The 18,563-nt window shown below is 33.5% G+C and overlaps 5 protein-coding genes and 1 long non-coding RNA gene across 10 annotated transcripts in view; 5 read left to right on the top strand and 1 right to left on the bottom strand.

The window, feature by feature from the left end:
- The window catches only part of LOC107365191 (sodium-dependent transporter bedraggled), a 53,450-nt gene that overhangs the window by 16,552 nt on the left and 18,335 nt on the right, over window positions 1–18,563 (bottom strand). The window lies entirely within an intron of this gene.
- LOC107365188 (ATP-binding cassette sub-family C member 4-like) lies at window positions 476–18,153 on the top strand. Of its 3 annotated transcripts, none has more exons than XM_089268808.1 (16): window positions 476–708; window positions 902–1,012; window positions 6,976–7,096; window positions 7,310–7,531; window positions 7,585–7,674; window positions 7,739–7,902; window positions 7,999–8,124; window positions 8,206–8,455; window positions 14,292–14,402; window positions 14,483–14,572; window positions 15,088–15,374; window positions 15,431–15,517; window positions 15,580–16,325; window positions 16,392–16,471; window positions 16,671–16,821; window positions 16,885–18,153. In XM_089268808.1, the coding sequence occupies exons 1-16, from the start codon at window positions 635–637 to the stop codon at window positions 18,099–18,101; spliced, it is 3,927 nt and encodes a 1,308-aa protein (XP_089124934.1). In that variant the 5' UTR covers window positions 476–634; the 3' UTR covers window positions 18,102–18,153. The 3 variants fall into 3 exon arrangements, with proteins under 3 accessions (XP_089124934.1, XP_089124935.1, XP_089124936.1); XM_089268809.1 differs by lacking the exons at window positions 476–708; window positions 902–1,012 and adding exons at window positions 6,419–6,628; window positions 6,799–6,909; XM_089268810.1 differs by lacking the exons at window positions 476–708; window positions 902–1,012 and adding exons at window positions 6,435–6,628; window positions 6,799–6,909 and having other exon boundaries at window positions 7,280–7,531.
- Window positions 2,794–5,956, top strand: LOC149093644 (putative multidrug resistance-associated protein lethal(2)03659). The gene is made up of 6 exons (XM_089268814.1): window positions 2,794–2,811; window positions 2,916–3,202; window positions 3,259–3,345; window positions 3,407–4,296; window positions 4,408–4,558; window positions 4,625–5,956. Exons 4-6 carry the CDS (start codon window positions 4,288–4,290, stop codon window positions 5,842–5,844), a joined length of 1,380 nt encoding a protein of 459 aa, XP_089124940.1. The 5' UTR covers window positions 2,794–2,811; window positions 2,916–3,202; window positions 3,259–3,345; window positions 3,407–4,287; the 3' UTR covers window positions 5,845–5,956.
- Window positions 8,521–11,867, top strand: LOC149093643 (ATP-binding cassette sub-family C member 4-like). The gene is made up of 8 exons (XM_089268713.1): window positions 8,521–8,631; window positions 8,751–8,791; window positions 8,991–9,277; window positions 9,334–9,420; window positions 9,482–10,227; window positions 10,293–10,372; window positions 10,432–10,582; window positions 10,648–11,867. The coding sequence occupies exons 1-8, from the start codon at window positions 8,622–8,624 to the stop codon at window positions 11,865–11,867; spliced, it is 2,622 nt and encodes an 873-aa protein (XP_089124839.1). The 5' UTR covers window positions 8,521–8,621.
- On the top strand, window positions 12,140–13,263 carry LOC149093642 (cystic fibrosis transmembrane conductance regulator-like). Its single transcript, XM_089268815.1, has 3 exons — window positions 12,140–12,455; window positions 12,637–12,747; window positions 12,813–13,263. Exons 1-3 carry the CDS (start codon window positions 12,382–12,384, stop codon window positions 12,946–12,948), a joined length of 321 nt encoding a protein of 106 aa, XP_089124941.1. The 5' UTR covers window positions 12,140–12,381; the 3' UTR covers window positions 12,949–13,263.
- LOC149093641 (uncharacterized) lies at window positions 13,288–13,841 on the top strand. The gene is made up of 3 exons (XR_016199622.1): window positions 13,288–13,407; window positions 13,473–13,636; window positions 13,716–13,841. It is a non-coding gene; the product is annotated as an uncharacterized LOC149093641 (long non-coding RNA).

Here is an 18,563-nt window from a genome sequence, read left to right as displayed (position 1 = left end):
AATTCGTAACAAGGTTCCGTAGGTGAACCTGCGGAAGAGTCATTGACGTTGTTATGCTTGAAGTCGCTGACTTTTTTGAGTTAGTTTATTGCAAACATTCCGAGGAAGATACATGAGCCTTACAAACCCATACATACTGAATGTTGCTTAACACCCATCTGTTCAACTGTATATGTTATCGATTCGAATTGAGTCCTGGAGCGTCTCTAAAAAGTAACCTTTGGCATATGATTTAGAAACTTGTAACTCGTAAAATGTAAAAAGTGTCAGATATTGTAAATGAATCTTTTTTTGTATTGTAATATTACAAATCGATTAAACTACAAATGATGGTTTACTTTCATTGTGTATTAATCTTTAATCTAATCATAATTGTTTTAATTATACTTGATATTAGCCTTGAGCCAATGGATTGGTTTATATTTAGCACAAAATTAGCCAGTTGGCAATAAAATGATTAACACTAGAAGTGGTTTGTGTTAATCAAGATTTAAAATGATGTCTTTGAGAGGGTAACCAAGATTGAGCTTCTTCTGTTTCAATGTCAATGTATCGAGAACCTTAACCATTGTCATTTGTTATTGTATTGTCAGTATTTTAGTGCTTCATCCAAGTGTGTAGCCGATGCATAATAATGGAGCAGCCACAGTTAATAACGAAGCCATGTCGATACGAGCAAGCCTCGTCCTTGTCTAAAATATTTTTCTGGTGAGTACTCAACTTCGTAAATACAAGTGTCTATTTTGAATGTCGCTATCAAATGCATATTTACACTGTATGCCTTACATCGATTCCATAGTGTTAATGGAAGCGAAAGTATGGCGGCAAGTTTTATAGTGATTTGGCTAAACTCAGATCGAAATAGATTTGAAAAAATTTTCAATGAAACCTTTTGTTTCAGGTGGTGTGTTGCTACATTGAAAATAGGATTGAATCGTGAACCGACCAAAGATGATTTGTACAAATGTCCAGCTTATGATGAAGCATTCAAGGCTACAGTTCAATTTGAAAGGTAAATCGATGCCATTCATTGAGATTCTTTGAAATGTTATTGATTTGCATTTCTTTTCAAAACAGAAACTGGGACCGAGAAATCAAAGACGGAAAGTTGAATAACAAAAAGCCAAGCTTGTTGAGAGCAATCGTCAAAACTTATGGAATAGAAACAGTTTTATTCGGAATGTTACTTACTATCGATGCAAGTTTATGATTAAATAGAAAGTTTCTGCAGATTACTTCATGATTCATTTCAACTCAGAATTAATCGATTCTCCAATGCATTCAATTCAATTGTGCAGGAAATATTCAACTTTACATCAATCTTTCTTCTTGGATTCATAGTTCGTTACTTCTCTGACAATAACTACAGCAATGTTACTTGGAATCAATGCTTGATCTGTTCAATTGCTCTGGTATTTACTCTATTCTGCTTTGGACTGATTCGCCATCATGTCTTCATGTTCACTCAAAGACAAGGAATAAGAGTTAGAACTGCATTGACAACTGTAGTTTATAAAAAGGTATTCGAGATGCACTTCGAACAACATAAACCTAATTCTCTCTTCTACAGATACTAACATTGAGCAAAGCGGCAACAACGAAAACTGATGTTGGATACATTCTTAATATAGTGACGAATGATTTGTCGAGATTCGATGAGGTGAATTTGTTCATTTGCAATCGAATTCGAAATTAATTTTTGGAATCTTTTGTCACAGCTTATGTTCAGCATCAACTACATCATTTTGGGTCCATTGATGGGAGTAGTTGCACTCATTTACATGATATATATTTTGGGATTAGCGAGTTTCGGTTTAGTCATTGTCTTGATTCTTCTCATTCCTTATCAGGCAATCACAGCTAAATATTCAGACAAGTTTAGGTAATTTTGTCTGATGAAAGAATCTCAAATTGGAGAAACGAAAGAAATAATTGATGATAATTTGATGAACTTTCTCAATTCAGAGCTCAAACAGCGAAGTTGACTGATAAAAGAATAAAGTTGATGGAAGAAATGATTTCAGCAATTCGGATAATCAAAATGTTCACTTGGGAAAAGTCATTTGCAGACTTCATTTCAGATGTACGAAGGTGAGTTATCCGAAGAATATCGAATTCTTTGAAATTCTTGATTTTCTCCGAAATTTCTCCTTTTCTTTCTCAATTCAATTCTTCAATTACAGAAAAGAGATGATCAAAATTCGAAATGCGGCGATATTGAAATTGATGAACATTTCTGTTTATGCATCAGCATCGAGGATAATGGTTTTCGCATGTTTATTATTCCATGTCCTTTTGGGTCGACCTTTGACTCCTGAATTGGCCTTTATCACACTCTCTCTGTGTAATGCTTTGAAAGTTCCCGTCACTTTCCACAGTAGTAATGCAATGGGACTTCTATTTGAGACTTTGGTCTCTGTCCGAAGAACTCAGGTACAGGATGGAATGAAACAGCTGTTAATCTTTTAATAGTGATTTAACAGATTCAGTATTCTTCCGACTTAATCAAAAAAATTTACAGGAACTATTACTGCTTGAAACTCGTAAAACAAAAGCTCTAACCAGAAGTGAAAATGAAAGTTTGGCTAAAGGCTTAATATTCGTTGACAGATTCACTGCTAAGTGGGAAAAGGTTTGTATCTAGTTGATGGTGGGACCCCCATCATTCAAGATGAATTTGATATTGTAGTGAATTAATGCAAGTTTTTCTTTTTTTGTTAGAACTCAAAGATAACGCCTTTGAAAGACGTTTCATTCAAATTAGAGCCTGGAGAATTATTGATCGTCATAGGAACTGTTGGCTCGGGAAAAGTAAGACATAACAATATTGAATGAAGAATCTCTACTGAAAGTAGATTAGATGAAATCGAATATACAACGCAAATGCGAAAATTTACATATTATTTATTCAACAGACTTGTTTAGTTATGTCTCTACTAGAAGAGATTGCTGTCATTTCTGGTTCATGTAAAGTCGTCGGAAGAAAAGCGTATTCGCCTCAAGAGTCTTGGACATTTGCTGGAACAATAAGACAAAATATTCTCTTTGGAAGAGAATATTCTCAATCAAAATATTCTAAAGTAATTGAAAGTTGTTCCCTGAAGAAAGATATTGAGTCATTTCCTTATGGTGAGAACACATTGGTTGGTGAAAAAGGTTATACTCTTAGTGGTGGACAAAAGGCTAGAGTTACTCTTGCAAGGTAAACCTATTTAAATCCTTCATCTATTCACTTATTAATTGTTTATTTCTGTTTAGAGCGGTTTATGAAGATGCTGATGTCTATATATTTGATGATCCATTGAGTGCTGTTGATCCTGGAGTTGCTGAACACTTATTTGACAAGTAAATATTACTCAACTTTAAACACAAAAATACTAAAATAATGATCTCGATCTGATTGCAGATGCATTAATGGTTATTTGAAAGGAAAGACTCGAGTCTTGATTACACATCAACTTCAATTCATTCGTCGAGCAGATAAAATACTAATCATGAATGAAGGTGAATCAGTGGCTTTTGGAACTTTTGAACAACTAAATAATGTTGGAATCGACTTCATAAAGTTTCTAAAAGAATCGAATGATAGTGAAACAGATAATCAAAAACAAGAAGAAATGTTGTCAATAGACGAATTGTATTCTGATGAAGCAACTAAACAGAAACCAAAGATTCTCAACCCACTCAAAGTTACAAATGAAGTCGAAGTAGCAAAAATAATCGAAGAACAATTAGAATCTCGCGAAGAAAAAGTAACTCTTGGTTCACTTGGAAGTCGAGTCTATTTGGATTACTTCAGAGCTGGTGGAAACTTAATATTCATAACAATCTTCATAATAATGACTTTCCTCTCACAAGGAATAATCAACTTCACTGATTGGTGGATATCGAAGTGGTCCGATGATTCACTTGAGTTATCACAATCGTACAATAAAACAACAGCAAACAGTGATTTTGCAACTTATTCAAGACCATTCATTACGAGAAATGCATATATTTATCTCGGTTTGATGTTCAGTTTATTAGTAGCAGTAATCATACGATTGGGTATGAACTATCGTCTTTGCTTGAAATCCTCAGAAACATTACATAATCGAATATTCGCTCGATTATTAAAAGCTCGTTTAGCGTTTTTCGAAACGAATCCTGTTGGTATGCATACTTATAAACCATTCTTAATCGAAAATCACTAAAAATTCTGTCTTTGATCTCACAGGCCGCATCCTGAATCGTTTCACTCGTGATATTGGAATAATTGATGTCACGATAGCCAACAATTTAATCTCAATGAACTTGGTAAATAAGTTTCATTAAAAAATTGTTAAATGCAAAACCAGACATTCAATCGTTTCAAGCGATATCATTCTGGACATAGATTTAACTTTTACTTGTTACTTTTCACTACAGGATCTTTTACACATTTTCGGTGCGATAATAATCAATGCAGTTGTTTTACCTGTTATCATTGTCGTGATTCCGGTAATTTTAATAGTGGCGTGGTATGCCAGACGTGTCTATTTGCAAGTAGCTCGTTATATTGTTAGAATGGAAGCTCAAAGTAAGTGCTGAGAATCTCTTAATGTAATAACAGAAACACAAATAATTTCATTTTTTTCTTAAACAGCAAGATCTCCTATCTATACACAATTCGCTACAACTTATGAAGGCTTGACTACGATTAGAGCCTTTCAATATGAATCTAAATTCATTAAGCAACTTTATCAATGTATAAACGATAATAATTCATGTAAATTCATATATTTCGGTGTGAGTCGATTGATGGGAATGATTCTTGATATATCTATGCTTCCGTTACTAATAACAATTTTAGTATCAGTTCTTTCATTTCCATCGAAATTCGCTGGTGGCGAAGTTGGACTTATTATTTCAACCTTTCTCACTATTTTTCAAGCTCTACAGCATGGTGTGAGGATAACAGCAGAATTTGATACAAACATGATTTCCGTAGAAAGAGTTTTGGAATACGGAAGACTTCCATTGGAACCTTCATGGGATACGATAAAAGCTGGTTTATTACCGAAGAGTTGGCCCAATTTAGCTGACATTGTATTTAAAGATGTTTATCTAACGTATCCTGGTTCCATTAAACCTGTTCTCAAGAACTTGAACTTTACTGTTTCCAGTGGTGAGAAGATTGGAATTGTTGGTCGAACTGGAGCTGGTAAAAGTTCATTGATATCAGTATTATTTAGATTAACAGAGTTCGATGGAAGTGTCATCATCGATGGAATAGATATCAAACAACTTGGACTTCATGATTTACGAAACAAGATATCGATTATTCCTCAAGATCCAATTCTCTTCACTGGAACAATTCGATCCAATCTCGATCCTTTAACCGAATATTCAGATGACTTCATCTGGTCGACCCTAAAGACCGTAAACTTGGCTCGAACCATCGAGTGCATGCCTGGTGGACTGGATGCTATTGTTACTCAAGGAGGATCCAATTTAAGTTTAGGTCAACGACAATTGCTCTGTTTAATTCGAGCTTTACTTCAACGAAATAAAATTATGATTCTTGATGAAGCAACATCCAATATGGATCATCAAACAGACACTTTAATTCAAGAAACAATCAGAGCAGAGTTCAAGGATTGTACTGTTCTTACAGTTGCTCATAGACTCAATACGATTATTGATATGGATAAGATTCTCTTGATTGATGCTGGACAAGTGCTTGAATATGGAGAACCTTATCTTCTCTTGAAACAAGAAACTGGACATTTCAAGTCATTGGTTTCGAAAACTGGATCTTCATATTCAAATATGCTCTACAAGATAGCTGAGAAATCATATGCCATAAAACATCTAACACAATAATCCATAAAGTATTCTGTATAAGCTAGATTTTATTTAAATATAAAGTGTTAAATTCAATACAAAAATAACAAAACACATTGAAATAAACTAAGAATTTCAAATCTCGCTTAAACTGCATGCCTTGATTACTGGATCAGCCGTGAAGCAGCTTAGTCTTAGCGAGCGTTTGCGTCATTTTATGCTAATGAGAATTAAGTTAGAGATGCGATTAATTTATTTCTTCGTAAATTAATAAGTTTTCGTGGTACCCTCGATTTCAATAAAATGGTATTTCAGCAAAGAGCTTTATCACTATTTTATAAAAATTAGATTTCGAACCGTTGATATTATTGCGAAAGCATTTGTTCAAATGTGGAAGTTCTCTATTCTTCCAAAGCATTTGCGAGATTGGTCGATACATGATGTTTATAGTAATTACTTCAACTAACTGTTGCTTTTGCCTGCTGAATTTCCTCATTTATTTGATAAGATTGCTTGATAATCATAAACATTGAAGTGGTTGAACATTATCAAGATCTAGCATGGTGTCTTTGAGGAGGCAAATTGGTTAACAAATAACAAGATGGAAATTTTCACCTTAATCATGAATTGCATCTTTATTATTCTGTTTCAAAGTCAACATGTTAAGAATTAAAACCATTGACAGTTGAAAATCGAATGTTTAAAATAAAATTGATTCTTCATAAGTTTTATTCATTTTAAATTGAATAATGGAGCGACCGCAGCTGATAACAAAACCATGTCGATATGATGAAGGCTCATTGTTATCTAAGATAACATTCTGGTGAGTAGTGACACTTGTTTTCTTGAAAATACATTTTGAATTAATGCTACTTCTGCATGTTCATCGGATCAGTTAATGAGGAAAAAAGCGATGAATGAAGCTTATTCAACTTGGCCGAAACTCAAGAGACAGGAATAATGAGAATACTAAAGTTTCAATTTCTTTTTCAGGTGGTGTGCTGCTACACTGAGAATAGGATTGAGTCGTGAACCGACCAAAGATGATTTATACAAATGTCCAGAAGCCGATGAAGCGCTCAATGCTATAGTTCAATTTGAAAGGTTAGCTCATGGGATTCATCAAAATATTGAGTTTAATAATTTTACTTGCTTTTCAAATGAGAACAGAAACTGGGATCGAGAGATTGCAAATGGAAAGTTGAACAATAGAAAGCCAAGTTTGTTGAAAGTAATCGCCAGAACTTATGGAATCGAAACCATTTTATATGGAATCTTGCTAACCATTGATGTAAGTTGAGTTTAAATCGAAAACTAAAAGACTAGTTAATTAGTAAATAATACAAACTATTGAATAAAAGCAAATGAATATCAATGAATTACAATATCTTTGCGAGCGAATTGAATGAAGCATAAGTTGAGCAATGAGATTTTGATAAAATGCTATCAACATGTTAGTGATGTTAATTGTCAGTGAATATTCACAAATGACTTTACTTTACAGGATACTTTGAATTTGTTTCAAGCTTTTCTTCTTGGATTCATTGTTCGATACTTTTCTAAGGACAACTACAGTAATGTCACATGGAATCAATGCTTGTACTGTTCAATCGCTCTGGTGTCAGCTATATTCTTTTGGGGATTCCTTCGTCATCATGTTATTATCTTGACTCAGAGACAAGGTCTAAGAATAAAGACGGCATTAACAGCTGCTGTTTATAAAAAGGTATAGAATCACCTCTTCCAAAGTAACACTAACTGACTGATTGACTCTTGCAGATATTGACATTGAGTAAGGCCGCAACAACGAAAACTGATGTCGGTTACATTCTCAATATCCTAACAAACGATTTGACGAGATTTGAGGAGGTAAAGATTTTAGTTCAGTCGATATCGAAATTGGAATTTAATCGATTCAATCTTTTATTCACAGGTCACCTTCTCGATCATTTACCTTGTTTTAGGTCCATTGTTGGGAATAGCTGCACTCATTTACATGATACATGTTATTGGACTCGCGAGTCTCGGTTTGGTCATTGTTCTGGTTTTTCTCATTCCTTATCAATCAGTTACAGGCAAATATTCAGACAAATTTAGGTAATTTCATGAAATCTTGAAATCTGAAGACTAAAAGACTTAGCTTGAACCTTTTTTTACAAATAACCAAAAATTTCATCATTTTTATGGACACAGAGCTCAAACAGCGAAGTTGACTGACAAAAGAATCAGTTTAATGGAAGAAATGATTTCAGCCATTAGGATAATCAAAATGTTTACATGGGAAAAGTCGTTTGCTGATATCATTTCACAAATACGAAAGTGAGTAATTCGGTGAATTTTTCATTTTCTATGCCTCGTCCGCTTCAAATGCCCTGAATTTGGTCAAATATTTTCTTACAGAAAAGAGATTAAAAAGATCCGTAATGCAGCGATTCTTAAATTGATGAACGTTTCTATTCATACATCAGCCCCTCGAATCATGGTTTTTGCTTGTTTACTGTTACACGTTCTTCTGGGTCGACCATTGACTCCTGAAATAGTCTTCATTACGATATCCTTATGTAATGCCTTGAGACTTCCTGTCACTTTTCACATTGGAAATGCTACAGGATTACTCGCTGAAACTCTGGTCTCAGTGAGAAGAACTCAGGTACAGTAATGATCTTTTCGTGTTAGATGAAAACAAATTTTGCTATCAATTGACAATATTTACAGGAACTTTTACTATCTGAAACGCGTCAAACAAAAGAATTAACGAGAAGCGAAAAGGAAAGTATGGTTAAAGGCTCAATATGGATGCACAGGTTTAATGCTAAATGGGATCAGGTTTGTATTTTGAATATTCATTTTTGAACTGATTTCATATTAATCCGAAATCGTATCGATTTCTCCATAGAACTCGACTATAATGAACTTAAAAGACATCTCTTTTAAAATACATCCAGGAGAACTATTGGTCATCATTGGCAGCATTGGTGCAGGCAAGGTGAGAATAACTTAAGTCTATTGCCTATTTTTAAACTAATCTGATGAAGAATTATTCAGTGGGAAGGATTTGTTAGGATGGATGACCGGAAATTCCATTAGTTGATAGGTAGATGAGAAGACGAAAGAAAACGAAAAGAAGTGAATTCGAAGTAAATTTCGGAACAGCTACATAATCAGTGATATTTTTTATTCAACAGACTTGTTTAGTTATGTCTCTACTAGAAGAGATTGCTGTCATTTCTGGTTCATGTAAAGTCGTCGGTAAAAAAGCGTATTCACCTCAAGAGTCTTGGACATTTGCTGGAACAATAAGACAAAATATTCTCTTTGGAAGAGAATATTCTCAATCGAAATATTCTAAAGTAATCGAAAGTTGTTCCCTGAAGAAAGATATTGAATCATTTCCTTATGGTGAGAACACATTGGTTGGTGAAAAAGGTTATACTCTTAGTGGTGGACAAAAGGCTAGAGTTACTCTTGCAAGGTAAATCTATTTCAATGCTTCATCTATTCACTTATTAATATTTCATTTCCATTCAGAGCCGTTTATGAAGATGCTGATGTCTATATATTTGATGATCCTTTAAGTGCTGTTGATCCTGGAGTTGCTGAACACTTATTTGACAAGTAAATATTACTCAACTTTAAACACAAAAATACTAAAATAATGATTTCGATCTGATTGCAGATGCATTAATGGTTATTTGAAAGGAAAGACTCGAGTCTTAATTACACATCAACTTCAATTCATTCGTCGAGCAGATAAAATACTAATTATGAATGAAGGTGAATCAGTGGCTTTTGGAACCTTTGAACAACTAAATAATGTTGGAATCGACTTCATAAAGTTTCTAAAAGAATCGAATGATAGTGAAACAGAAAATCAAAAACAAGAAGAAATGTTGTCAATCGATGAATTGTATTCTGATGAAGCAACTAAACAGAAACCAAAGATTCTCAATCCATTAAAAGTTACAAATGAAGTCGAAGTAGCAAAAATAATCGAAGAACAATTAGAATCTCGAGAAGAAAAAGTAACTCTTGGTTCACTTGGAAGTCGAGTCTATTTGGATTACTTCAGAGCTGGTGGAAACTTAATATTCATAACAATCTTCATAATAATGACTTTCCTCTCACAAGGAATAATCAACTTCACTGATTGGTGGATATCGAAGTGGTCCGATGATTCACTTGAGTTATCACAATCGTACAATAAAACAACAGCAAACAGTGATTTTGCAACTTATTCAAGACCATTCATTACGAGAAATGCATATATTTATCTCGGTTTGATGTTCAGTTTATTAGTAGCAGTAATCATACGATTGGGTATGAACTATCGTCTTTGCTTGAAATCCTCAGAAACATTACATAATCGAATATTCGCTCGATTATTAAAAGCTCGTTTAGCGTTTTTCGAAACGAATCCTGTTGGTAAGTTTATAAATAAATTATTTTTTCATTTTTCAAAGCAACATATCTAATTAATGCACCTTCAGGTCGTATTTTAAATCGATTCACTCGTGATATGGGAATCATCGATGTAACAATAGCAGAAAACCTTATGTTCATGAACTTGGTAAATACAAAAAAACTTTCAAATCGACAGTAAAAATTCATGGAATCTTTTCTCAATAGGATCTGATTGAAATTATTGGTGGAATGATCCTCGCTAGCATAGTTGTTCCAATCATCATAGTCGTGGTTGTGGTAATCTTAGTTTATGCATGGTACATAAGAAATGTCTATTTGCGAATCGCTCGTTTCATAGTTAGATACGAAGCTCAAAGTAAGAAAAATATCAAAACATAAACTTATTAAACATGTTAATCAAAATTTGTTTTCTTTCGACAGCAAGGTCTCCAGTGTATACACAAATCGCAACCACTTATGAAGGATTGACGACAATAAGAGCCTTTCAATATGAATCTAAATTCATTAAACAACTTTATCAATTCATAAATGAAAATACTTCGTGTAGATTTATGTATTTTGGTGTTAGTCGCTTCGTAGGAATACTTATCGATCTTTCAGTAGTGGGTCTATTGGCAACAATACTAATAGTTGTTCTTGCTTTTCCTGACAAATTTCCTGGCGGTGAAGTGGGTCTAGTCATTTCAACCTTTTTGACGGCTTTTGGGTCATTGCAATACGGAATCAAATTGACTGCCGAATTTGAAACTGACATGATTTCAGTAGAAAGAGTTTTAGAATATGGTCGATTACCGATAGAACCTTCATGGAAAACGATAAAAGCTGGATTATTACCAAAGACTTGGCCCAATTTAGCTGACATGGAATTCAAAAATGTTTATCTAACTTATCCTGGTTCCATTAAACCTGTTCTTAAGAACTTGAACTTTACTGTTTCGAGTGGTGAGAAGATTGGAATTGTTGGTCGAACTGGAGCTGGTAAAAGTTCATTGATATCAGTATTATTCAGATTAACAGAGTTCGATGGAAGTGTCATCATCGATGGAATCGATATCAAAAAACTTGGACTTCATGATTTACGAAACAAGATATCGATTATTCCTCAAGATCCAATTCTCTTCACTGGAACAATTCGATCCAATCTCGATCCTCTAACCGAATATTCAGATGACTTCATCTGGTCGACCCTAAAGACCGTAAACTTGGCTCGAACCATCGAGTGCATGCCTGGTGGACTGGATGCTATTGTTACTCAAGGAGGATCCAATTTAAGTTTAGGTCAACGACAATTGCTCTGTTTAATTCGAGCTTTACTTCAACGAAATAAAATTATGATTCTTGATGAAGCAACATCCAATATGGATCATCAAACAGACACTTTAATTCAAGAAACAATCAGAGCAGAGTTCAAGGATTGTACTGTTCTTACAGTTGCTCATAGACTCAATACGATTATTGATATGGATAAGATTCTCTTGATTGATGCTGGACAAGTGCTTGAATATGGAGAACCTTATCTACTCTTGAAACAAGAAACTGGACATTTCAAGTCATTGGTTTCAAAAACTGGACCTTCATATTCAAATATGCTATTCAAAGCTGCTCAAAAATCATATTTCATCAAACATAACAAAAAATAAAATTTTAAAATTCATTTGTTAATTCTATTTTCAATTTTCATTATTTAGAATATCAAAGATTTCGTGTAAAATTTTTAGATAGATTTATGGAAATCATGAAATTGGTTTCTCGGTAAATAGTGAATAAGATATATTCACGGATGTTCAATTTCTGAGTGAACACTGTACTCGACGAGGTTTAAGGCTCATAAAATAATATATTGCTTTACAGATATCTTGATTGGTATCATAACAACTATGATTATGTTTTGTTGTTTTACTTAATCTTGCATAGATGCCTTAACTCATTTATATTGAGAGCAACGACCAAATTTTCCGGTAAATCATTCAATTAGAAGTGGTTAATGTTTATCAAGAATAAAGATGATGACTTTGAGATGAGAATTTAGATAAAGACCAAGATCATTGGTGAAATATTTTTTCATTTCATTCGTTCAAAGTGAATCTAATGTTTCAATGTGAAAATGATCATCACTTGTGAAAACAAATAGTTTGGACGTTTTGATGCACAGCAATGGAGCAACCGCAACTAATAACAAAACCATGTCGATATGATAAAGTCTCGTTCCTGTCTAAGATATCATTCTGGTGAGTATCGATTCTTATATCTTGAATAAAAATTCGATACACGATTGTCATTTAATGTTGAAAATAATCAGCTTTTATTCAAATCCAGCAATAGGCTGCATTAAAGCTGCCAAATACTCATTTCAATATGTGAAATCTTTAAATCTTTAAAATCTTTTATCAAAATCTAATTCTGTTTTAGGTGGATTGCGCCCACATTGAGAATAGGATTGAGCCGTGAACCGACTAAAGATGATTTGTACAAATGTCCAGAATCTGATGAGGCGTTGAATGCTACAGTTCAATTTGAAAGGTTAGCTCATGGGATTCATTTAATTGTTGATTTTACTGATCTAAGCTAATTTCTCGCTCCAACAGGAATTGGAATCGAGAGATAGAAGATGGAAAGCTGAAAAAAAGAAAACCAAGTTTATTAAAAGCTATTGTTAGAACTTATGGAATGGAAACGATCTTTTACGGAATCTTGTTAACCATCGATGCAAGTTTAATTTAAATGAATATTGAAGAACAAGTTGAACATGAAATGATATTTGCTAATCTAAAAGACTCTTCTAATTTTCTATTTGCATTTAACTTGACATTGAAGGAAACAATGAATTTGGTTCAAACCTTTTTACTTGGCTCGATAGTTCGATACTTCTCTAAAAATAACTATAGTGGTGTTACTTGGAACCAATGCTTGTACTGTTCAATTGGCCTAGTATTGTCTCTATTCATATACGGGTCCCTTCGTCATAACATTACTGTTCTCACGCTAAGACAAGGCCTCAGAATCAAAACTGCATTAACGGCTGTAGTTTATAAGAAGGTAAAGAATCACTTCTTTCAAGTCAAAATTAAACTGATCAAATAACTTTTGCAGATATTGACTTTAAGTAAAGCGGCGACAACGAAAACTGATGTTGGATACATTCTCAATATCGTCACGAATGATTTGTCCAATTTCGATGAGGTAAAGTCAGTTGAGAGAGTTAGAAGTTCAACTATTAATGGGCTAAATTTATCTTTTATTTACAGCTTATGTACACACTAATTTACATCGTTCTAGGTCCACTGATGGGAATAGTTGTACTCATTTATATGATAAATGTGTTGGGTCTCGCGAGTTTGGCTTTGGTCATTGTTTTGGTTCTTCTCATTCCTTATCAAGCAGTTACAGGAAAGTATTCAGACAAGTTTAGGTAATTTTTTGTTACTAAAACTTCATCCCGAAGATGGAAGGAACAATTGCTGATAATTTGGTGAATTTTCTGAATTCAGAGCTCAAAAATCGAAGTTGACTGATAAAAGAATAAAGTTGATGGAAGAAATGATTTCAGCGATTAGGATAATCAAAATGTTCACATGGGAAAAGTCGTTTGCTGATATCATTTCACAAATACGAAAGTGAGTATTATAATTTGGTATAATTCATTCTAATTGCATTTTTAATTTTTCAATTCAAAATTTTCAACAAAATTTCCATTATTTTCGTTTTAGAAAAGAGATGCGTAAAATTCGTAATTCAGCATGTCTGAAACTAATGAACATGGCTATTCATACATCAGCACCAAGAATCATGGTTTTTGCATGCTTATTACTTCACGTTCTTCTTGGTCGACCATTGACTCCCGAATTGGTCTTTATTACGATATCTTTATGCAATGCCCTGAGACTGCCAGTTACTTTTCACATTGGAAATGCAACAGGATTACTCTTCGAAACTCTGGTTTCTGTCCGAAGAACTCAGGTACAGGATGGACTTGAACAATATCAATCTTTTACTAGTGACTTAACAATTAACGCGTGCTAATATATTACTTGTTCTCTGAACGTAATCCAACAAATGATTTACAGGAACTATTACTGCTTGAAACTCGTAAAATACAATCATTAACCAGAAGTGAAAATGAAAGTTTGAACAAAGGCTCAATATACGTTGATAAATTAAGTGCTAAGTGGGACAAGGTTTGTATTCCAGTTTTTAACGTCGAGACAACTTTTAATGTTAATTTTGAAACTAATTTACTTTTCTATTCATTCATTAGAATTCAGAAATAGTGAACTTGAAAAACCTTTCATTCAAATTAGAACCTGGAGAGTTACTGGTCATTATTGGAACTGTCGGTTCAGGAAAAGTAAGGATAAACTTACAAGGGAAGTATCCCAAGTGGTACGCTCTTTTTCGATTTTTTTTTGGGTTTATATTGTAGAGGATCGAAAATTATTAGACACGTATTTTGGCTTTTTTTTCGCCGGTGCGCGGTTCGAGATGTAGAGCCATTTCAAGTCGCGACAGTCAATTCAATGTAAAGCGTATGAAAGTAGCCGTAAAATTTATTTTGATAAGCAAGAAAACATTTTATTTATTAAAATGAAATTTAGAGTTACTTCCATACGCTTTACATTGAATTGACTGTCGCGACTTGAAATGGCTCTACATCTCGAACCGCGCACCGGCGAAAAAAAAGCCAAAATACGTGTCTAATAATTTTCGATCCTCTACAATATAAACCCAAAAAAATCGAAAAAGAGCGTACCACTTGGGATACTTCCCTCGTTAGACTTATTTATTGTGAAAAGCTGGTTTTGTTAAAATTGAAAGCTAAATGACTGTTTAATTGTAAATCAACATTCTAACTCCATTCAACAGACTTGTTTAGTTATGTCTTTGCTCGAGGAGATTGCTGTAGTTTCTGGTTCATGTAAAGTCGTCGGTAGAAAAGCATATTCACCTCAAGAGTCTTGGACATTTGCTGGAACAATAAGACAAAATATTCTCTTTGGAAGAGAATATTCTCAATCAAAATATTCTAAAGTAATTGAAAGTTGTTCCCTGAAGAAAGATATTGAGTCATTTCCTTATGGTGAGAACACATTGGTTGGTGAAAAAGGTTATACTCTTAGTGGTGGACAAAAGGCTAGAGTTACTCTTGCAAGGTAAACCTATTTCAATGCTTCATCTATTCACTTATTAATTGTTTGTTTCTGTTTAGAGCGGTTTATGAAGATGCTGATGTCTATATTTTCGATGATCCATTGAGTGCTGTTGATCCTGGAGTTGCTGAACACTTATTTGACAAGTAAATATCATTCAACTTTAAACACAAAAAATACTAAAATAATGATCTCGATCTGATTGCAGATGCATTAATGGTTATTTGAAAGGAAAGACTCGTGTCTTAATTACACATCAACTTCAATTCATTCGTCGAGCTGATAAAATACTAATCATGAATGAAGGTGAATCAGTGGCTTTTGGAACTTTTGAACAACTAAATAATGTTGGAATTGATTTTATAAAGTTTTTAAAAGAATCGAATGATAGCGAAACAGAAAATCAAAAACAAGAAGAAATGTTGTCAATCGATGAACTATATTCTGATGAAGCAACTAAACAGAAACCAAAGATTCTCAATCCACTGAAAGTTACAAATGAAGTCGAAGTGGCAAAAATAATCGAAGAACAATTAGAATCTCGCGAAGAAAAAGTAACTCTTGGTTCACTTGGAAGTCGAGTCTATTTGGATTACTTCAGAGCTGGTGGAAACTTAATATTCATAACAATCTTCATAATAATGACTTTCCTCTCACAAGGAATAATTAACTTCACTGATTGGTGGATATCGAAGTGGTCCGATGATTCACTTGAGTTATCACAATCATACAATGAAACAACAGCAAACAGTGACTTTGCAACTTATTCAAGACCATTCATTACAAGAAATGCTTATATTTATCTTGGACTAATGGTTAGTCTGTTGGTATCAGTATTCATAAGACTAGGAATGAGCTATCGAATTTCTCTTAAATCTTCCGAGACTTTACACAACCGTATATTTTCTAGATTATTAAAGACTCGACTTGTTTTCTTTGAAACTAATCCTGTTGGTAAGTCTACGAATTCGTTTCAATCAGAAAACTCACAGAGAAATCTAATTTTACAATAAATTGAAGGTCGCATCCTGAATCGATTCACTCGTGATATGGGAATCATTGATATTATAATTGCCAACAATTTAGTTTTTATGAACTTGGTAAGTTAAAAGTACTAAAAGTTTAATTACCGATTAAAAGTTTCAGAAATTGATTATTCATGCATTTTCAATGTCAGTTATTTGAAAACTTAAAACTTAATTACTGACATTTAACGTTGACTTAGTAACTTGGCATATAAAAATGAGTATAAAACTTTCGTTCATAACACATTAATAATTCTGATTCAACTCTTTTCAGAGCTTCGGACAACTGGTCGGGGTTCTTATAATCACTGGAATTGTTCTTCCAATCATCATTGTTGTAGCTGTATTAGTTTTATGTCTAATGTGGTTCGTTAGACGCGTCTATCTGCGAACAGCTCGTTTCATTGTTAGACTTGAAGCTCAAAGTGAGAAAACTTGTATGGCTGGTGGAATATGAATATTAATTCAATTATGTTTTCTTTCAACAGCAAGATCTCCGATTTATACACAGATAGCAACGAGTTATGAAGGGCTGATGACAATAAGAGCCTTTCAATATGAATCGAAGTTCATCAAGCAATTATATCGTCTGATAGATGACAACAATGCATGCAAATTCATGTATTTTGGTGTCAGTCGATTGATTGGAATGATACTTGATCTATCGATTGAATTATTACTGGCCACCATGATGATAGCGATTCTTGTGTTTCCTGAAAAATTTCATGGTGGTCAAGTTGGTCTTGTTATATCGACACTTCTTTCAGTTTTCGGATCCCTGCAGTATGGGATACGACTAACAGCCGAATTTGAAACAAACATGATTTCTGTGGAAAGAGTTTTGGAATATGGTAGACTCCCAATGGAGCCTTCATGGGATACGATAAAAGCTGGTTTATTATCAAAAAGTTGGCCTAATTTAGGTGACATTGTATTTAAAGATGTTTATCTAACTTATCCTGGTTCCATTAAACCCGTTCTTAAGAACTTGAACTTTACTATTTCCAGTGGTGAGAAGATTGGAATTGTTGGTCGAACTGGAGCTGGAAAAAGTTCATTGATATCAGTATTATTCAGATTAACAGAGTTCGATGGAAGTGTCATCATCGATGGAATTGATATCAAACAACTTGGACTTCATGATTTACGAAACAAGATATCGATTATTCCTCAAGATCCAATTCTCTTCACTGGAACAATTCGATCCAATCTCGATCCTCTAACCGAATATTCAGATGACTTCATCTGGTCAACCCTAAAGACCGTAAACTTGGCTCGTACCATCGAGTGCATGCCTGGTGGACTGGATGCTATTGTTACTCAAGGAGGATCCAATTTAAGTTTAGGTCAACGACAATTGCTCTGTTTAATTCGAGCTTTACTTCAACGAAATAAAATTATGATTCTTGATGAAGCAACATCCAATATGGATCATCAAACAGACACTTTAATTCAAGAAACAATCAGAGCAGAGTTCAAGGATTGTACTGTTCTTACAGTTGCTCATAGACTCAATACGATTATTGATGTGGATAAGATTCTCTTGATTGATGCTGGACAAGTGCTTGAATATGGAGAACCTTATCTACTCTTGAAACAAGAAACTGGACATTTCAAGTCATTGGTTTCAAAAACTGGAACTTCATATGCAAATATGCTATTCAAAGCTGCTCAAAAATCATATTTCATTAAACATTCAAACTAATAAACTTTTACTAACTTTTACTTATATTCATTTACATACAATTTTCATAAAATCTTAAAGTGTTATGCATTTAAATCGAAGCAAAGATTTAAATTGAGTATCGGTTAGATGAAGTACCTAATAAAATTTTAATGAGAAAACGGGAATTGATCGAGTCACATAAAATTGAACTTCTAGTTTTTTAATCGTAAATTTGAAATTTAGCTTCGCAATAAAAATATCACTCGATAACCATAATTTGGTTTCATAGTTGATTTTCTTAAGATTGATTATATCTCATTTCAATGTTACTTCTTGCTTCCACTAGGAGATGTTCATGATTCAGTCAAAAGCCTAACATAAAGATTGCATTAGCATCAAGCAATTTTGTTAAATTACGTAAGTCTTATTTAATTCAAAGTAAGCAATGCAATTCAGTATCAATTTATCTTCATTGCAATTGTTATTACCTTAATTATGTTG

This window comes from Tetranychus urticae, chromosome 3 (assembly GCF_039701765.1).
Source record: "Tetranychus urticae isolate SD_2017Ah chromosome 3, NJAU_TeUrti_SD_1.0, whole genome shotgun sequence".
Taxonomy (NCBI): Eukaryota; Metazoa; Arthropoda; class Arachnida; order Trombidiformes; family Tetranychidae; genus Tetranychus; species Tetranychus urticae.
The sequence above is the reverse complement of the archived record's forward strand: the minus strand, read 5'-3'. Positions and strand labels throughout refer to the sequence as shown.

What these genes read in the sequence shown, in the direction of transcription:
- LOC107365188 (XM_089268808.1), top strand. Translation starts at nt 635, where the DNA reads ATGGAGCAGCCACAGTTAATAACGAAGCCATGTCGATACGAGCAAGCC. An exon ending in AAATATTCAGACAAATTTAG is followed by an intron (nt 7,903 to 7,998) that starts GTAATTTCATGA and finishes TTATGGACACAG; the next exon opens with AGCTCAAACAGCGAAGTTGA. An exon ending in GCTGAACACTTATTTGACAA is followed by an intron (nt 15,518 to 15,579) that starts GTAAATATCATT and finishes ATCTGATTGCAG; the next exon opens with ATGCATTAATGGTTATTTGA.
- LOC149093644 (XM_089268814.1), top strand. An exon ending in TGTTAGAATGGAAGCTCAAA is followed by an intron (nt 4,559 to 4,624) that starts GTAAGTGCTGAG and finishes TTTCTTAAACAG; the next exon opens with CAAGATCTCCTATCTATACA.
- LOC149093643 (XM_089268713.1), top strand. An exon ending in ACCTTATGTTCATGAACTTG is followed by an intron (nt 10,373 to 10,431) that starts GTAAATACAAAA and finishes TTTTCTCAATAG; the next exon opens with GATCTGATTGAAATTATTGG. An exon ending in AGTTAGATACGAAGCTCAAA is followed by an intron (nt 10,583 to 10,647) that starts GTAAGAAAAATA and finishes TTCTTTCGACAG; the next exon opens with CAAGGTCTCCAGTGTATACA.
- LOC149093642 (XM_089268815.1), top strand. Translation starts at nt 12,382, where the DNA reads ATGGAGCAACCGCAACTAATAACAAAACCATGTCGATATGATAAAGTC. An exon ending in CTGTCTAAGATATCATTCTG is followed by an intron (nt 12,456 to 12,636) that starts GTGAGTATCGAT and finishes ATTCTGTTTTAG; the next exon opens with GTGGATTGCGCCCACATTGA. An exon ending in GCTACAGTTCAATTTGAAAG is followed by an intron (nt 12,748 to 12,812) that starts GTTAGCTCATGG and finishes TCGCTCCAACAG; the next exon opens with GAATTGGAATCGAGAGATAG.